Source organism: Aedes aegypti, chromosome 1 (genome assembly GCF_002204515.2).
Source record: "Aedes aegypti strain LVP_AGWG chromosome 1, AaegL5.0 Primary Assembly, whole genome shotgun sequence".
NCBI classification, from domain to species: domain Eukaryota; kingdom Metazoa; phylum Arthropoda; class Insecta; order Diptera; family Culicidae; genus Aedes; species Aedes aegypti.
Window position 1 is genome coordinate 45,324,341 of NC_035107.1, and position 20,017 is coordinate 45,344,357.

General features: G+C 37.3%; 2 protein-coding genes across 2 annotated transcripts in view; one reads left to right on the plus strand and one right to left on the minus strand.

Moving 5' to 3' along the window:
- The window catches only part of LOC5566240, a 323,292-nt gene that overhangs the window by 228,570 nt on the left and 74,705 nt on the right, over positions 1–20,017 (minus strand). The gene's annotated exons all lie outside the window — the stretch shown is intronic.
- Positions 6,571–17,653, plus strand: LOC110674255 (protein PXR1-like). Its single transcript, XM_021838519.1, has 4 exons — positions 6,571–6,578; positions 16,857–16,990; positions 17,119–17,307; positions 17,436–17,653. The coding sequence occupies exons 1-4, from the start codon at positions 6,571–6,573 to the stop codon at positions 17,651–17,653; spliced, it is 549 nt and encodes a 182-aa protein (XP_021694211.1).

A 20,017-nucleotide genomic window follows, 5' to 3' on the forward strand; every position in this document is an offset into this window, starting at 1 on the left:
TTCTCTTATTAGATACCACTCACATTTCTCCAACCACAGTTTTTAAGTTGTTTTTCAGCCAATAAAGCTGATTTTTAAAGTTTTTGAAGTTCAATTCAAAATTATCTTATTGCTCACAAAAAATATTACTTTGCAATTGGATTAAATGGACCAATTGATGTGAAGTTTTGCGAAAAAGTTACACGTCTTCTCAGTGAGAATCGAACTCACGACTCCCTGATCTCTAGTTGAATATAAATAGAAAGCGTTGTGTTTGGATGGGCATATTTTTTTATTAGTAGTATTCCAAACATTACATTGATTACTTACATCTAGGTGTTTTGTGTTGTTAGACAACACTATCATCCTAATTTGGTAAAACAAATTTAATAGGATGGGCATCTAATTCTTCCGAAAGAGGTGCACTTTGCGAAAAAGGACCACGTGAATATTGAGCTGAAATCGAATTCAGGTTAACTTCTACGTTCATGAGTCCTCTCATGGCGTAGTGGTAACGCGCCCCAACTAGAGATCGGGGAGTCGTAAGTTCGATTCTCACTGAGAAGACGAGTAACTTTTTCGCAAATCTTCACATCAATTTGTCCATCTAATCCAATTGCAAATTATACGTAATGTTGAGCTTTTCGGTAGTTGTTAGGTACTCATTATTTATTTTCGAATAACGTTTAAACTCTTAACATATTTGATCTAATGATCTATAAAAAAAATCCTAGTAATATTTCTTAGTACAAACGTGGATATGATAGTTTTATCAGTGTTTAAGGTATCAACGTCTTTGAACCATCATTGAATTGTTACCAAATGGAATGAAATTTAACAGAACCCTATTTTAACTCCTCTATTAGCATCTTCAACTTTTTCACCACAAAAATATTTGAATCGCAACATATTTCAAGACCTCTTCTATTTTTAGAATCTGTGTTCATTTTGGTCATTGATCATATAAATCTTTTTGATCGCCATTTTGTTTTCGGTAAATTTATCAAAAATATATAAAAATCGAAACACAAAAAAGCTATCGCAATTTAAATTATTATTAAACGCCGATTGAAATTATTTCGGCGCACAGGTCTAATCACGGTGAAGTGGACTGGATGGAGCATTTGAATTTGGTCCCTTACTAATGTACAGGTCTGCCATCTCTTCAACTGCTCGGCAGAAGATTCTTTGTCATCCGCGAAATAAAGAAGTGACTGGATCTGTTGAAAGTCCAACAGGGGTTTAAACGAACTGGAATGTTCATCTGTGATTTTCTACTCTCAACAAGTGGTCCGCAGAACCTTAGGAGGCCGTGACGGCCTCTAAGGGGGTTCGCGAAGCAATTATAAATAAGGATATTTTTGACTTACGAATAAATGTCAGGAATATCTCACCTCGCTTGGTTTGCTAGAGATCATTATAAACGATGCTCAAAACATTTTTTTTAATTCTACAGGGTGCGCCATCTTCTGCATTGGTAAATAAAAATTGAATAACTTTGTTAAAATTCAATCAATTTCTATATTTCAGGTATTTTTATTCAATCTGACCCCTTGCAATGTATTTGAAATATTTCATGAAAACAAAATCAATTAAGTGGCTGCCTTTATTGGTCAAACCAAAACCTCTTTTTGCTGCATTTTTCATTACTTGCATTACTTGAGCTTTTCGAACGTTTTTGCGACGATTTCGCCACTAATATTTGCCTTGAGCTCGTCAATTGTCCGAGATTAGCTGGCATAAAATTTGCCACTCCTCAAAAATAAGACAGGTGGAGTCAAATTAGGATTCCCAATTTCAATTCAAATGTATTTTATTTTTGACATCGCTCGTCCAGGGAATTTTCGTAGCAGAAACAGAGTTGCTCGATGTCACTATCAATTCTTAAAATTTGCTGATTTGTACAGGCCGACTGCGATACAAATCGGATCATTCCATATCACATCAACATCATGCTGTCTACTCCATCACCAGTGCATTGATGGCGACAGACTAATGATATCACTGATGGGTTAAGTTTAGCTTTAAATTAAGCAGATGAAATGGCAATTTATCAGTTAGATATTTTCGATAGTGTTGCAGATAGATTGAAACTATGTGTTGGTCACTGAAAAACATTAATAGCATGGATAATGACCACGTGATCACTCATTCTGCAGTGATTTTGATCTAGAGTGCGATGTCGCATCACTGCTGTCGGTTGTCAAATCAAAGTGATATTGATAGCTCGCAAGTGATATTGATAGTTTTAGACCATCAGCCATCAGCTGATATGATTGATATTAAGCAACTCTGAGCAGAAATTGAAAAAATCGATTTGCGTCGGTCAAACGATCGGTAAACCTCCTAGTTCCTTGTAACAGGACCTCGTATCCGTTATTCAACGGTCACAAACGGCGGCTCGAAAATCAAGATGTCTTCCGAGCCTAACAGCAAAGGATTCTTCCTCGTCCGTTTCCGAACAATTCCCTTAGGCCGTCGGCCTTAAGCGTAAAGGAGGGCCCCTTCTAGGCAGGCTTCAAGTGCGTGAGATTTTTTTTGTGAGACTCACCAAAAAGAAGCACACGATCATCGGTTTGACGTGCGCTTGAAATGAGACCTCTCTCTTCTCTCTCTTTTCCTGTTTGTCGCATCGCACGTACATAGGAAACCCGAGCGCTGTGCGACTGCATTGTTTGTCGCATTTAGCAATGTGCGAACCGCATGCCACCGTAGCGCATGTATCGTCTCATGAGACTTAGCTCATGAGGCTTCCACATGTACACCAGAGTCTATGAATGGAGAGTTGCGCGAAGAGTGAAACCAAATCTACCTATCGAACTGTCAAACCGTCTACCTATCGAGCAGACCAGCAAAACAGATAGGGGCTGTTTTCGAAGACGAAGAAGAACAACCATTCAAAGAAGTCTCTTCGCGCAACTCTCCATTCATAGACTCTGATGTACACGAGGTAGTTGCGTAAATGTGTATCGCGTCTCCAGTTGAAAGCCGGAATCACACAGCGTACCTTTCCCGACGTAGCACAGTGCGTTGAATGTATGGAGATGCGGGACGAAAATCAAAAAAGGAAGATTAAGCCATTTGAGCTCCTTGATATGGAAGGAAAGTTGTTTCTGGTCAAAAGAGCTACAATTTGCGTAAATGACATATAATATACGAATATTCGCAAAACTGTCCCAAGCGCCATTTTTTTCTAAGAAAAACTTTTCAATTTGAACTTTTATTGCTCATAATGACGTAAGAAGTTATTTGCAAATATGTCTCTTCTCACTCGTAGCTGCAAAAGTGACTAGTACGCCTTTATGCAACAAAACCACATATTTTTATTTTTCAGTTTTAAATATCAACTTTAAATAAAATGTTTGAAACTACATTTAAAATAAAATTTGAGCATGAACTTACTATGGAGTAATGTCAGGTTGCATAGCGTTGCAAGATTTTCGGATTTTTTATCACAAACAACTTATTTTCATACTTGTGCTGGTTAAGGAGTATACCTGAAAATAGTCAAAAATCTCGAAGAGTTGCAGGGAGTTGCAGCTGTATCTTTCAGAACTCTGAGACGACACTCTAAGAAACATGTATGTGCGTGATTTAGGGTGGAACTCGGTGGAACTTTTTTGAATCGATAATCAAAGTTACATATTAGTATTTCACAAGTTTGATTTCATAGCCAACTCAACGCACCGATTTATCATATCAAAGCTAAAATTGGTATCTTATTACATCAAATATATTTTACCAACCTTCAACAATGTTCTCTTTTAGATTTTGATTGAATAGATTGGGTTGAACACTCTCCTTATTAGTTGACAGGGATGCTGAAAACATGCGACAAACTTTAGTTATTCTGCTACTCCGACAACTGTCTTTTTTGACGCTTATTGTAATAGTGTTTGTGCTTTGTATAGCTTTTAATACTTGTTTCAATAACGGATGATATCTTTTAACACCTGTGGATACTTTTTATCACCGGATAAAATAAATTGAAATTTGATTTTTGTCTATGGAGCAGCGCACTGTGCGTAGCTCCGACACATGGTTTTGGAGAAAATCCATTTTTCGCGAGTCGAAAATTTCGATTTTCAACTGTGTGAATAATAGTATACGGAGAGGACGGCATATCGGTATTCTAGGAGCATTTCCGGAACGGGAATGTTGTGGAAATCTCCAAAAACACTGTCAATAAGAGTACACTCAGGTTTACTATAAAATGCATTTTTATGACTCGTATTCCTACTACTCACACTTCTTCTTCTTCTTCTTCTTCTTCTTCTTTCTGGCATTACGTCCCAACTGGAACAGAGCCTGCTTCTCAGATTAGTGTTGTTATGAGCACTTCCACAGTTATTAACTGAGCGCTTTCTTTGGCGATTGACCATTTTTGCATGTGTATATCGTGTGGCAGGTACGAAGATACTCTATGCCCTGGGAATCGAGAAAATTTCCTTTACGAAAAGATCCTCGACCAGCGGGATTCAAACCCACGATGGTCATGCTGAATAGCTACGCGTTTACCGCTACGCTATCTGGGCCCCCTGGGCCACACTTCTATAAGACACGGATGAGCGTAGCCTGGGATACGGTTATATGAAAAAAAAAGCATATCAATCAGTGAAACTAAAATTTGGCGCCAGTCGTTCAAAATTTGTACGTTTTCAAAGAAAAATCGCCAGAGGTTGCCCAGAGACCTCAGTTAAAATCTCGATAGGTATTTTTACGATTAAGAACATTGTCAAAGACCGCAAAGTAACCCGATCCTTGTGAAAAAAGTTATCATGCATTTACTATTTGGAAATTTGCCCAGTTTTGTTATAAAATATGTGTTCATCAACGACACCTTGCCAATTGGTTTTCATTGAATAACTTTTTTTAAAAGCGTTGGATTATTTCGCGGTCTTCGGCAATGTTTTTCATCGTAAAAGTACCTATAGAGGGCTATTTCTGGAATTTTTATAGAGGACAATTGGTGACTTCTGACGATTTTTCTTAGCAAAAGTTAGTTTTTCCAAAGTAAATCCCATACAAACTTTGAACGGCTGGCGTTAAATTAAGTTTCACTGATCGAGCTTGCACAGTTATTATGGGACCCAAATGCAATCCAAAAAGTGAACTGAAGCGATAATCTGAATTTTGTCTTCACACTCCCAGAAAACCAGAAGTCGCATCAAAGTTCACGTAATAACTCGTTTATTCATACAAATTACATCAAACCCGCAAAACACGGTGGTTGAAATCGTCAGATTGATGAGTTTCCTCGCATAAAATGCTTTTTCTGAGTTCATTTGTTCATTCGTCCCGTACACTCGTACAAAGTAAGTCGAATCAATCCGTAGCAGCTGTCAAATCAACATTTATTATCATAAGGTAAGTCGCATAAGCTCACAGGTTAGTTCGGTAGAAAATTTATACACTCGCTTTGTATGCATCACATAATATATGCACGTCTATTGCCTCCACTTTTGTAGGTAGAAGGCCTTTTCACGATATTTTATAAGCGAAATTTTACGCATACAAAGGCTTCAGGTGATTTCGTTATACGTACATTTTGGTTGTCTAGGCTATTGCCCAATGTACCGCCTCCAACTTAATTTCATGCGGTCGCGAAGGTCTCGAACTTATTTCTTGTGTTGACTCGTTCACTATTCTTCCAATCAACGTAATAAGGCTGTTTTGGTTTTAAGTTTAGTTTCAAGCTATTTTTTTTTGAATCAAGTATTTATGATTTTTAAAATGGTTCAAAGAAATAATTGAAATATGTATGTTTTGCAGCTAGATTTTAAGCAAAACTCATAGGCTAATATCCTTCACAGAAGTTTGGAAATATTCTTTTACTGACGCCTGGGCGGGATTCACGCAGAGTCCATGGCAGGAATACAGACTTGCTTTTCATAAGACCTTGAACAGGATTCTTATAGAATTCTGGACATGAATTTCACGGAAAACAGAATTCTGGCAAAATCTTCAACAGGATCCCATAGACTTGAAGCCAGAATTTTCAAGAAATTCAATGTTTTTTTTTGTTGAAACCAGTGCTGTTTAATTTCTCAATTTTAGAGAAAAAAAATAAAAAGCTTATAGCACCTTTCTATGCGAAATATATCATCAGCAAATATTGCTAAACGTACCCTGTCTAAAGGCGGTGTTGGGTATTAGAGGGTTAATATTGTTTACCTAACAAACATTTTCAGAGTTTCCTTCATATGTTTTTTTAATTTATCCGTGTATTTTATTTTCATATTTTCCTTTCATTTTTTTGTTTATATTTACGTCTATTGCAGTAATTCTAAAAAATGTATTCAGGAAAAAAATCTTTGGATGAATCTTTGATCACTCAGAGAAACCCTACGAGAAATTTTTAAATAAGATCCTTCAGATAAGGTACCGTGGGGTAAGTGGATACAGAAAAATCAATAGTCAACTTCATTGTTATGTACAGCTAACGTTAATAATGTTAATCAAACTTTTTTCTGTTGATGACAAGTGAGGGACTAATATACTTCAAATCACCATTTATTTTAATTTTTTTATTGTTATGTAATGAGTATGAGGAACTTGAAAATTTACGCCAAATGATCAACTTGCCCCACCATGGTGGGGTAAGTGGATCACCAATAAAAAAAATCTATATTAGTGCTATTTATGTTACATTTTGATACCTTTAAAATTAAAAAGTAACTTTATTTTACCAAGATATTATGAAAAATATTTGAACATTAGTTTACACTAATTCGAACAAAAACAAATATTGTAACTAGAGTAATTTGGAGAAAAATCATCCATTTAATACTCATAAGTTGTACAGAATTATTGTAGGATTATTCCTAACGATGTTTTTGAATAATATTCATAATTTAAAAATATTAGTTACATTTACTTTTGATTAACATACTGAAATCTTTTTATTCTATTTATTAATTTAGTTGTGCCATCTGTCTAGAACAATTAATATGGTCAAATAAGGTTCCTTAATATGCTTTCAATTGAATAATTTGTATACTTTGCCTTTTTTGCAATTAAACAAAAGATATACCACAATTTGTTTGAATTTTGCAATATTCATTCTTTTATATTTTTTATATCAGAAAGATTGATATACCTTTTAGGTGGATTAATTCAAATTTTCTATGGCCATTTTGACAAATATAAGCTAGGGATGGACAAAGTTAAAGGAAAACAACATTTGCGGTTATGGAAACTTATTTAATTTCTTGTAAGAAGTCTGCCAACAAATGATAATAATACTTTATTCACTTACCCCACCCCATGAAGAAGTAGGGGTAAGTGTACCATGTCCAATATATCTGTATTTATTTATAAAAATCACATATTTTTCATCGATATTAATTAAATTAGAACTGCAATGCTCACCATGTGTTGAAAAAGCTAATAGTATTCGATTTTAGACTGAGATACAATGCATTTTTGATTGGTAGAAGACAATTTTGAAACTAATTGATTTTTCCTGCTAGCAAGTTTGCTTGTGTTAGTGTATGTGTAGTACCAGTTTTGCAATAGTATTAGTGTGGACGTAAGAATATAACCTAAAACGAAGCAATGGTGCGAAAACATTCAACATATTCAAGTATTTATGCTTAATATGGACAAATGATCCACTTACCCCACTGATACACTTCCCCCACTGTACCTTATCTTAGAAAAAATTAAAGTTGAGCAGTCTATGAACATTTTTAGCATGCAATTATAGAAATTCAAGAATTTTGTCGTCAGGAGCTCGTGGTAAAATTCCTAAAACAAATCATTTTGTAATTTCTTGACAGAATTTCAGAATTAATATCCCAAGAGTTCTTCAAAAAATGTTGTTTTTTTTTAATTCATGAGAAAATCACTATAAAATTTCATTAAAGAACTTCATCATTATTCTTGACGGATTTTCCATGGAAAATATTCTGAACGAATACGAGGTGGTATTGTCGGCAGTATTTAATTTTTCATCTGGGGGATCTGGGGAACTTGCTCAGATTTTGGACGAATCCCTGTATACTTTTCTGTAATAAAATAAATCCATAGAAATTCCCTAGCCGATAACTTCAAGAATTACTTGAAAACCTAATGAACTATTGAGAACTTTCTTAAGAAATTCCTGATGGAATCAATGAAGGATTTCGTTCCACATAGAATCCCTGGAGAAACTTAAGTAGTATATAGAACGGTTCTTGCACAAATAATTTGAGAAAGTTTTGCAAAAATTTTAAATTAATTTGGAGAAATTCTGAAAAAATTGTTTTTCCGGTTTTTGAACGAATACCGATGTTTTGAAATAATTTGTAAAGCATTCCAAGAATTATAACTGGATTGTTCTTTAAAAGACCCGCTGAAAAATTTCTGGAATAATCTACGAATCTCCCGAAAAAATAAGGTATCGTGGGCGTAGGTGGTTTGAAAAATTCATAATTGAATCAACTGTATATCCTGGAGAAATTACTTGGAGAAATTTAGTAGTGCTTGATCTTTCGACCTTGACACTGGCTCCTGCAGGGGCAGGCGATGAGGGCAGGATCAAACATGTCGTGCGTCGGTAGTGCAGTAGTGAGAAAGTGCTCAGTCCGTTAGTAGTGTTTGATCTATTGATCGTGTCGCTTGCTCCTACGTGGGCGAGTGATGAACACTTGTTCGGCGTACAATGCGATTATTGAATTATTTCGCGAATCCGGTTAGGCGTGATTATATCATGGATCGCATCACCAAACAACAATGGTGACTCCCAGATCTCTACCTTATCCCACTAACCCAATATCCTTTCCACGACAACTGTGAAGATGCGGTGGTGATCTCGGTCTCTAGTAACAACGGTTGCCGAACTAACATTCCTTCACTTCCCCGATGACCGCAAGGACGTGGCTGGCGCCGTTATTGACTTATAAAATTTGAGCTCTCGATTTGTGCACATTGAGGAATGGTAAGCTAATCCCAAGCCCCATTCATTAATTCCCTGTGCAACTTCGATTGTTCTGGTCAATCAAAGAGTAGCAACTACGAATTTTACGGTCATCTATGCTTATGCTATGCTTATGGAGAAATTACTTGGAGAAATTGTTGATGCAAGGTACAGTAAAATTTATAGATATATTAAAAAAAACTATTGGGAAAATTCAAAATCCTTGAATTAAGAATTCCTAGAATCCGGAATTCCTAGGATGCAGTTCTTGGGCATATTCTAGAGGAATTCCATGTATATTCCGAACCATTTCTTCGTGAAATTAAGTGGAAAATTTCCGATACAATTCTTCAAGGAATTCTCAAGACAGGAAAACGTCGATACTGATCAAATGTTCAAAAGTGGTCGAATCCCTGGCATCTTTTCTGAAGAAAATCTCAGAAGTTTTTAAAAATGAATATAAGAAGGGTTAACAAGTGAAATTTTTGGGAGATGCCTGTCGAATTTATTTTAGGAATATGATTTAAGTTTTATACATGGATAGCAGAAATTTATTTTCTGGTTTTGACCCTTCAACAACTATTTTAAATTTATCTTTAAACGTTTAAGATGAGTTCATCGAGAAATCATTGGAGGAATTTCTGGAGGCATCCTCAGATTGATTATAGTTGAAATAGTAGCAGGTGTGTGTGAGTAGCATGCTTGGTTCTAGTGAGAGAGTAAAAAAATTGATTTTTTAATCTTGAAGAATGGTTTTTGTTGTTCATAATTCATGCTTTCATTAAAACAAAAAAACAAAGTTACGTTATATCGAGGTAAACATTACATTATATCGAGGTTACGTTATGTTGAGGTATGACTGTATTGAAATTCATGCGAACATTTGTTCACTTAAAAAAGTGGCCCGCTACACAAAATTGTTCCTGCGATTTGGCCCGCAGTTTGAAAAGGCCTGTCTTATGGGATTTGATCAATAGATTGCATTTCTCTTTCATGTCCACAGTTGATCAGCAAAAGTAAATTATTTTATTTTGTATGGAGAAAGGCATGTAACATCGAATTACTCTAGTAATGAAATTTTGACTAGGCTGACCTAAACAATCTTTAAAGACGAAACGAACTTCAATTGTTGTTGTCCCAATCTGTTCAATAGAAATCTTAAGTAAATATAGCTGAAGGTTAGTAAATATATGTTATAAGACAAGAACACCATAATTTGTCTTTGAATCTGAGGAATCAGCACGTTGAGTTTGTTATGAAAAACTAACGTGTAATTGAATTATCGATTCAAAAAATTGTTCACACTCAGTGTGTTCTTTAAGAGGCTGAATGATACAGTTGCCACTATCTGCAACTTTCGACGATTTTTTTAATATTTGCAGTACAGTCCTTAACCAGCAGAAGTGTAAACATGGGTTGCATGAGATAAAAAGTCAGAAAATCTTCTAACGCTATGTTGTCTCGGCTACCAGACTCTACACCAGAGCAAACTTATGTCTAAAATAATATTAAATAATATGTGTAGTTCCCAAGATTTTATTCAATTTTTTTTTTATTGAAAACCGGAAAGTATACAATTTTTGAGCATGAAGGCGTAAAAGTAAAAGTGACATGTTTGAAAATAATTGCTTACGTCTTTATGAGCAATGTAAGTACATTTTACAGGATTGTTCATGGAAAATAATGAAATTGGTGGTTGAGACAGTTTTATATCATATGCCATTTATGTAAATTACAGCTTTTTTAAATAAGAACAACTTTCCCTTCCATGCCGAGGTGCTAAAATGGCTTGGTCTTACAGTTTTGATTTTTGTTCAGCCTCTTCTTACATTCAACGCACTGTGGAACGTCTCGCACCATACAGTTCAAACCGTTGTAAAAAAAAACTAACGCTCTAAGTTATTTGAGCTTTGAATCCAGTATCACATAAACAGCGCATGAGACATCTCACATATCGGATAGCGCATGAAACAGCACATGTGCAGTCAAGCTCGTGTGTACATTGTGACAATGTTGCGATGAGATTTTACTTCGTGAGACACATCGGAATATTGAGAGCATGCGACTTGTCGCACTCATAACAGTTTAGTTGTGTATGCTCTGTTTGCGTCGCTCTCCATAATGCAAAGAGTGATGTGACAGCCGATCGCATTGCTCACGGTCTCATTGGTGCGGTCGTGAGATTTCGGGAAGCCTGCTTCTAGGCACGGTAATTCTGGTCTCGTCCTGGGCCGTGCTGATCATGTCAAAGAAGGAAGACGCCTGCTCATAGAACCCGAGGCAGCTACGCCTGCTGGAAGCTGGTGATCCACCATAATCTCAACACAAACACCATCCAAAATCTCGCTCACACGCCACAAAATATGTTCTACTCACACCCACACAAGGAATCAATAAACGGTTTGAAAATGTGAATAATGCTGTTTTCATACTTTGTTCGCGAAGCCCCTAACCCAGTAACATGCCGACCCTGCGACACAGTTCATGGGTCTCACGTTTCTGAGCTAGTTAGCCGAGAGAAGTTGGAAGCCACTGTTGCTCTCTTCGTGGATTCCCAAGGGAGTCCCGGAGGAGTTATAATTGTTTTTGCGCAGATAAACGAAGTGACGAGTTCCAGAAATCATAGAACGGAGCGCATCAATATCCATCGCTTGTCACAGATAGTGTAGCCAGGTCCGTCGCACTCGGGCTCACATTGGGTACCACTTCTAGTACTGCATTCGGTCCCTCGGTAGTGCAAAAGGTACCCAAGTTTGACAGATCGCAGTACACTTTTCACGGCATTCTAGATTACCTTATGAGCCATAAAATTTTGGGCAACTGCAAAAGACATGGAGGTCTTTAATTTGTCTTTGGTGTAGCTGTGTACCGTAGGCAACTACACGAGCAGTGGGAGAGAGTCAACTTTTCTGGATATGTCAACAGCCTATGAGACCCTATCAATGAAGCTGTGACCAGACCACAACGGCGCGGGATGTGATTGGCACTGGTCAACGACGAAGGCGAAAAGACTGGTTCGATGAAAAGTGCCAGAGAGTGACAGACGTGAAGAATGTCGTCAGAAACTGTATGCTTGTGTCCGGTACCGGCAGAACAGAGAAAAGTACAGAGTAGCGAGAGCTGAAGAAAAACGATTCCACGGCAATTAGAGAAGGCAACACGAAGAAAGTGTGGATGCTCAAGATAGCATCAAGCGGAATGATATGTGGAGATTTTATGCAACGGCCAACGGCACGTGGCACGATACCGTACCAGTGCCCGTCATGTGCAATGATCGAGAAGGGAATTTGCTGACCGATAAAAATGCGGTGGCTGCCAGGTAGATGAAGAACTTTCAGAAGTTACTGAAATGTAGCGTGAAACATGGTGAATATTGATGAAGACGGTCAAGCTGTAGACCCACCGATCATACTTCTTCTTCTTCTTCTGGGCACTACGTTCTCATTGGGACAGAGCCTGCTACTCTGCTTAGAGTTCCATGAGCACTTCCACAGTTATTTCGCATTCGTATATCGTGTGGCAGGTACAATGATACTCTATGCCCAGGGAAGTCCTGGAAATTTCCATTACAAAAAGATCGTGGACCGACCGGGAATCGATCCCAGTCACCTTCAGCATGACTTTCCTTTGTAGCCGCGGACTCTAACCACAGTCTAAGGAAGGCCTCGATGAAGAAGATCATCATTTAGCCAAAAAAAAATAAACTGGAATACTCTCATTATTTATCGCATCTGAATAAGATGCCGTCGACGTTAAAAGCGAAAGTACAGATTTTATTGTGGTCAAAAGAACGTCATGCTCAAGAAGCATTTTAAAAGTCAATGAATTCTATCGTTTCACAATGCACACTGGAAATGTGATAGCCCATTTGGGTATCATCTGACTTTGGGTGTCGTAAATTATTTGTCCAATTGCCAAAGATCACTCCGCAGACAGATTCGAACAGTGGAACGCAAAGCAAGAATTCTTCTGCTCACAAATCAAGCATCCACGCCCAAAGAAATGCACCCAAAATAATGATAATCATCCGATTAGCAGCGTCATAAAGCTCTGAACTTAAGATCTCAAATCCTCAGAAGATCAAACAAACCATTTCCAGCGAGATAAAAACCGCCCACCTTCACGCTTGAATGCTCTTTGCTTGTTCTGTGCAACAGAGAGGAGAGTGCATTCTGCAATAATGCATGCCAAAACCAGGAACCAAAACACGAGTGCGGTTCTCCATTTCGGCATGATCCAAATTCACGGTCGTATTTTAATCAATTTCATCACCGTCATCAATCAAGTGTCTCAAATGGACTTTGGCACCACACGGCACAAAGGATTGGTTTTAAGTGGAAACCAATCTATGCAATCAACCCTCAAATGTGTGTATGTGTCAAACAGACACGAGAACTCGTTTTACGGAACTTCATTAAAAAGGTGCTGCGGATCGAGAATTCCCGCCACTCCTGGTCGGGTTTGTTGGGCGTCTAAACAAAACAGCGAACAGTAGCCTTGAAAGGTCAAACTGGTGGACTGCATTCTAGAAGTCGACTGCAAACAACTGACAGTCAGAATTTTCGCTAGCCTCTATCTGGAGCAGACTGATGAATCTGAAGTGTAATCTCGTAAATCACAATAAAACCAAAGCAAGGCAAGATTAACGTCCGTACTCGTATGGCTAGACTTGGGAAAAAGTCTACCCAAGGTCCAAAGATGGATCAAGTGGTGAACGGGGTAGTTTATGATCGAGAAGATGTGTAATGATCCCTGTAAATGGAATCGAGATAGCAGAATGGTTTACGGTGATCGAGTTGCCCTCCATCAATACAATTGTTGATCTATTCCAAGAGGTTGTAAATTGGGATAAGCTTTTGACTCTATAAGTCGTTTGGTCTCATTTTGTTCATGATTCGATGCTTTATGGATTCCTTGATTCCTTGATTCCTTGATTCCTTGATTCCTTGATTCCTTGATTCCTTGATTCCTTGATTCCTTGATTCCTTGATTCCTTGATTCCTTGATTCCTTGATTCCTGATTCCTTGATTCCTTGATTCCTTGATTCCTTGATTCCTTGATTCCTTGATTCCTTGATTCCTTGATTCCTTGATTCCTTGATTCCTTGATTCCTTGATTCCTTGATTCCTTGATTCCTTGATTCCTTGATTCCTTGATTCCTTGATTCCTTGATTCCTTGATTCCTTGATTCCTTGATTCCTTGATTCCTTGATTCCTTGATTCCTTGATTCCTTGATTCCTTGATTCCTTGATTCCTTGATTCCTTGATTCCTTGATTCCTTGATTCCTTGATTCCTTGATTCTTGATTCCTTGATTCCTTGATTCCTTGATTCCTTGATTCCTTGATTCCTTGATTCCTTGATTCCTTGATTCCTTGATTCCTTGATTCTTGATTCCTTGATTCCTTGATTCCTTGATTCCTTGATTCCTTGATTCCTTGATTCCTTGATTCTTGATTCCTTGATTCCTTGATTCCTTGATTCCTTGATTCCTTGATTCCTTGATTCCTTGATTCCTTGATTCCTTGATTCCTTGATTCCTTGATTCCTTGATTCCTTGATTCCTTGATTCCTTGATTCCTTGATTCCTTGATTCCTTGATTCCTTGATTCCTTGATTCCTTGATTCCTTGATTCCTTGATTCCTTGATTCCTTGATTCCTTGATTCCTTGATTCCCTTGATTCCTTGATTCTTGATTCCTTGATTCCTTGATTCCTTGATTCCTTGATTCCTTGATTCCTTGATTCCTTGATTCCTTGATTCCTTGATTCCTTGATTCCTTGATTCCTTGATTCCTTGATTCCTTGATTTCCTTGATTCCTTGATTCCTTGATTCCTTGATTCCTTGATTCCTTGATTCCTTGATTCCTTGATTCCTTGATTCTTGATTCCTTCCTTGATTCCTTGATTCTTGATTCCTTGATTCCTTGATTCCTTGATTCCTTGATTCCTTGAATTTCCTTGATTCCTTGATTCCTTGATTCCTTGATTCCTTGATTCCTTGATTCCTTGATTCCTTGATTCTTGATTCTTGATTCCTTGATTTCCTTTGATTCCTTGATTCTTGATTCCTTGATTCCTTGATTTCCTTGATCCTGATTCTTGATTCCTTGATTCCTTGATTCCTTGATTCCTTGATTCCTTGATTCCTTGATTCCGTGATTCCTTGATTCCTTTGATTCCTTGATCCTTGATTTCCTTGATTCCTTGAATTCCTTGATTCATTGATTCCTTTGATCCTTGATTCCTTGATTCCTTGATTCCTTGATTCCTTGATTCCTTGATTCCTTGATTCCTTGATTCCTTGGATTCCTTGATTCCTTGATTCCTTGATTCCTTATTCCTTGATTCCTTGATTCCTTGATTCCTTGATTCCTTGATTCCTTGATTCCTTGATTCCTTGATTCCTTGATTCCTTGATTCCTTGATTCCTTGATTCCTTGATTCCTTGATTCCTTGATTCCTTGATTCCTTGATTCCTTGATTCCTTGATTCCTTGATTCCTTGATTCCTTGATTCCTTGATTCTTGATTCCTTGATTCCTTGATTCCTTGATTCCTTGATTCCTTGATTGATTCCTTGATTCCTTGATTCCTTGATTCCTTGATTCCTTGATTCTTGATTCCTTGATTCCTTGATTCCTTGATTCCTTGATTCCTTGATCCTTGATTCCTTGATTCCTTGATTCCTTGATTCCTTGATTCCTTGATTCCTTGATTCCTTGATTCCTTGATTCCTTGATTCCTTGATTCCTTGATTCCTTGATTCCTTGATTCCTTGATTCCTTGATTCCTTGATTCCTTGATTCCTTGATTCCTTGATTCCTTGATTCCTTGATTCCTTGATTCCTTGATTCCTTGATTCCTTGATTCCTTGATTCCTTGATTCCTTGATTCCTTGATTCCTTGATTCCTTGATTCCTTGATTCCTTGATTCCTTGATTCCTTGATTCCTGATTCCTCGATTCTTGATTCCTTGATTCATTTGATTCATTTGATTCATTTGATTCATTTGATTCATTTGATTCATTTGATTCATTTGATTCATTTGATTCATTTGATTCATTTGATTCATTTGATTCATTTGATTCATTTGATTCATTTGATTCATTTGATTCATTTGATTCATTTGATTCATTTGATTCATTTGATTCATTTGATTCATTTGATTCATTTGATTCATTTTGATTCATTTGATTCATTTGATTCATTTGATTCATTTGATTCATTTGATTCATTTGATTCATTTGATTCATTTGATTCATTTGATTCATTTGATTCATTTGATTCATTTGATTCATTTGATTCATTTGATTCATTTGATTCATTTGATTCATTTGATTCATTTGATTCATTTGATTCATTTCATTCATTTCATTCATTTCATTCATTTCATTCATTTGATTCATTTGATTCATTTGATTCATTTGATTCATTTGATTCATTTGATTCATTTGATTCATTTGATTCATTTGATTCATTTGATTCATTTGATTCATTTGATTCATTTGATTCATTGGATTCGTTGTATTTAATATGTTCATTGATTTTGGTAAAATGCAGTTATTTTGTTCAAAATAGGTTAAAAATACATAAACTAGAACAGATGATTTTTTTTCCATTTTATTTCAAAAATTTCTTTATATTTTGGATTTTATCAAGGAATTCCTCATTTATGAATTTCTCCTAGAGTTTAGGCTTTCCAAATTTGTCATAGAAGCGTTTCATTGATTATTTCCTTAAGTTTTGCGGAATAACTCCGAGTTATATTCTAAAGGATTTTCTTTGAGATAATTACATTTGTTTCCCAGTAATTTTTGCTAAAAATTATTTGATTTTTTAATCAAAAATTTCCCAGAAACATTGTACTCTTAACAAAAAAAAAACAAATATCCACGATTTTATTAGAAAGTTTTCAAACTTTCAACGAATTTAAAAAGAATTAACATATTCTATTGCTTTTCAAAGGACATGAAGGACAAGAACGACAACAACCAACAACGACAAGAAGGACAAGGAGAACAAAAAGTACAAGAAGGACAAGAAAGACAGGAAGGAAAAGGAGTACAAGAAAGACAAGGAGGACAAGAAGGACAAAAGGAAAGGGAAGGGTAGGAAGGACAAGAAGGAAAGGAGAAAGTGAAAAAAACTAAGAAGGACGATAAAAATGATAAGGAAAGAATGACAAAGATGAGAAGGAAGACGGGAAGAATAAAATAGGGTTAGGAGCACAAGAAAGACAAGCAGGATAAGAAGGACAAGAAGGACAAGAAGGACAAGAAGGACAAGAAGGACATGAAGGTCAAGAAGGACATGAAGGACAAGAAGGACAAGAAGGACAAGAAGGACAAGAAGGACAAGAAGGACAAGAAGGACAAGAAGGACAAGAAGGACAAGAAGGACAAGAAGGACAAAAGGAAAGGGAAGGGTAGGAAGGACAAGAAGGAAAGGAGAAAGTGAAAAAAACTAAGAAGGACGATAAAAATGATAAGGAAAGAATGACAAAGATGAGAAGGAAGACGGGAAGAATAAAATAGGGTTAGGAGCACAAGAAAGACAAGCAGGATAAGAAGGACAAGAAGGACAAGAAGGACAAGAAGGACAAGAAGGACATGAAGGTCAAGAAGGACATGAAGGACAAGAAGGACAAGAAGGACAAGAAGGACAAGAAGGGCAAGAAGGACAAGAAGGACATTAAGGACAAGAAGGGCAAGATGGACAATATACACAAGATAGAAAGGAGGAACGAAAACGAGAAGGATGAAATGGGTTAGGATCACAAAAAGATGAGAAGGGCAAGAAGGACATAAATAACAAGTCAGATGGAAACAACAAAAATGAAAGAAAACCAAGAAAACAAAGCACGACAAAAAAAATGAGAAAGAAAAAAAAACAAAAGATGTTAAACATGAGAATGAAGTACTGGGATCACTGAAGCTATAAGAAATTTATGAAATGCAAGAATAAAAGAGACAAGAAAAACAGAATAAGAGAGAAGATAAAAGACGAAAAGCACTATCATCTCAAGAAATACATAAAAGATTTGAAAAATAAAAATCATAAGAAGACCAAAACGGACAAAAACAAGTTAAAACAGAAAGAGAAGGGAAAATCAAGCAACACGTACAACAAAGACAATAAGAAGATGAAAAAACCGAATTTAGTACTATACCATTTAATTCCACTAGAGTTTGTATCCTTTGACAGATACGCGTATTTCGACCTCAACTGTAAGGCCGTCTTCAGTGTCGTGTACTAGACTCGACTTGAAGTCGAGTCTTCAGTGTCGTGTCGTGTAGTCGAGTCTAGTACACGACACTGAAGACGGCCTTACAGTTGAGGTCGAAATACGCGTATCTGTCAAAGGATACAAACTCTAGTGGAATTAAATGGTATAGTACTAAATTCGGTTTTTTCATCTACTTATAGGTATTCTACTAAACAGCTCGAAGATTTATTATCAAAGACAATAAGGTTAATAAGTTGTTACTAAAGCCCGAGATCATCAAAAACCCAAACATTGAATTTAAAAACGATTCTGAATTTATGCATTTATCACGTGATGTCCAAAAGTTATATCAAAATCGTATCATCCATTTGTCTGCGATCGCAACCCGTCCCGAATTGATGCAGTCGCTTGCACTTTATGCACCACTAATCACCCAAATCCGATCGTTTGCATGTTTGACACCCTAATCCGACATGTCGCGCTGATTTCTGGTGGCAGGGAGTACAGTGCTCGCAGCAGCAGGATTTTTTGATTTGAGAGGGAGTGCCATACCGCTCAAAGCTTCCAGAACCCGAATATCGGAACAAGTGCAATAATTCCATCCGTCGAATATCATTCCTGCCCACCCACTTCTCCCGAGCTAAGCTGCAATATAAAAAATGAGACATTCCACGGTTGGATGCGCCATAACAACTGGACGCCAAAAAACCAGTTCGCGATCGGGGTCCTGTGCTCTGGGTGCTCCCGGGAAGGGATCATTCTTATTAAGAGTCCCCAGCCCACCCGATGATCGTGTCTTCCCGATTTCTCGGACCGGCTGTCCGGCGATTTTCGAAATGTCAACAATCCAACAGGTTATCATCATCTTGAGCAAGAGCAACAGCATCAGCAGGATAGAATAGCAACGAGTTTTGCCTGGATTTAATGTCTGTTTTGCTCCAGAACCAAATCGTTCTGCTCGATATATTATGTTCCGACGTAGCACGGAGGAGTAATTAGAACTGATTCGTGACCATTATTTAAATTTGAAAAAAATAAGGTTTTCATTCCCGCTTTGGTTTTTAAACATAGCTAATAGTATGGGGGCTTCCTTAGCCGAGAGGATGGAATCTGAGGCTACAAAGCAAAGCCATGCTGAAATTGTCTGGGTTCGATTCCCGGTCGGTCCAGGATCTTTTCGTAATGGAAATTTCCTTGACTTCCCTAGACATAGAGTATGCTCCACCCTGCCACACGATATACGAATGCAAAAAATGCCAATAAGAAGAAGAAGTCATAGAAAGACCATTAGGGCCCAACAGTAGTTTTGGCCATGATCAACCAAAACCGCTCCCGTGCGCATCGCGATCGTCCTAATCGTTCAAACACTTTAGGATCACTGTCCTCACGACGACGACGACGACGAAGACGATTGCGGGAAGACTATAAAGCGCTTTAGAGTTCCCTGTTATCAAAGGAGCAGAAATTGATACTTTTTTTGCCTGCCGTTCGGTTGAACGAGCGTTTACTTATAGGGGGCAATCGAACACTTTGGTGTACAATTGAACTCAAGTCGATATCGTGAGAAACGGCTTTATGCGGAAAGAATAAGTGCTATGTGCATATCTAGGATCAGCGCAGGATTTAGCAACCGGAATAATGGATCGATTGAAAAACAGTCGTGATGAGTGAGGGTCCTGTTGGGACGCACTACAATGTATAATCCCATAGTCATTCCGAAAATATACTAGCTTGAAGGTGATTTGCACGGCTTCTCTGGATTTTCTCTGGATGTTTTCAACATAGATTGCTGTGTGGTGTCAGTAGCGAATGTTTCATTTTGCATCCAGCTGCTTGTTCCGCCAGTGGTTTAGGTCGTCTGTAACCCCAGTCGTGATTAATAGGAATTTTAATTTCTACGTAAGAATGA

Coding starts and splice junctions, on each gene's coding strand:
- LOC110674255 (XM_021838519.1), top strand. Junction 16,991..17,118: donor GGACAAAAGGAAAGGGAAGG/GTAGGAAGGACA, acceptor AGCACAAGAAAG/ACAAGCAGGATAAGAAGGAC. Junction 17,308..17,435: donor GGACAAAAGGAAAGGGAAGG/GTAGGAAGGACA, acceptor AGCACAAGAAAG/ACAAGCAGGATAAGAAGGAC.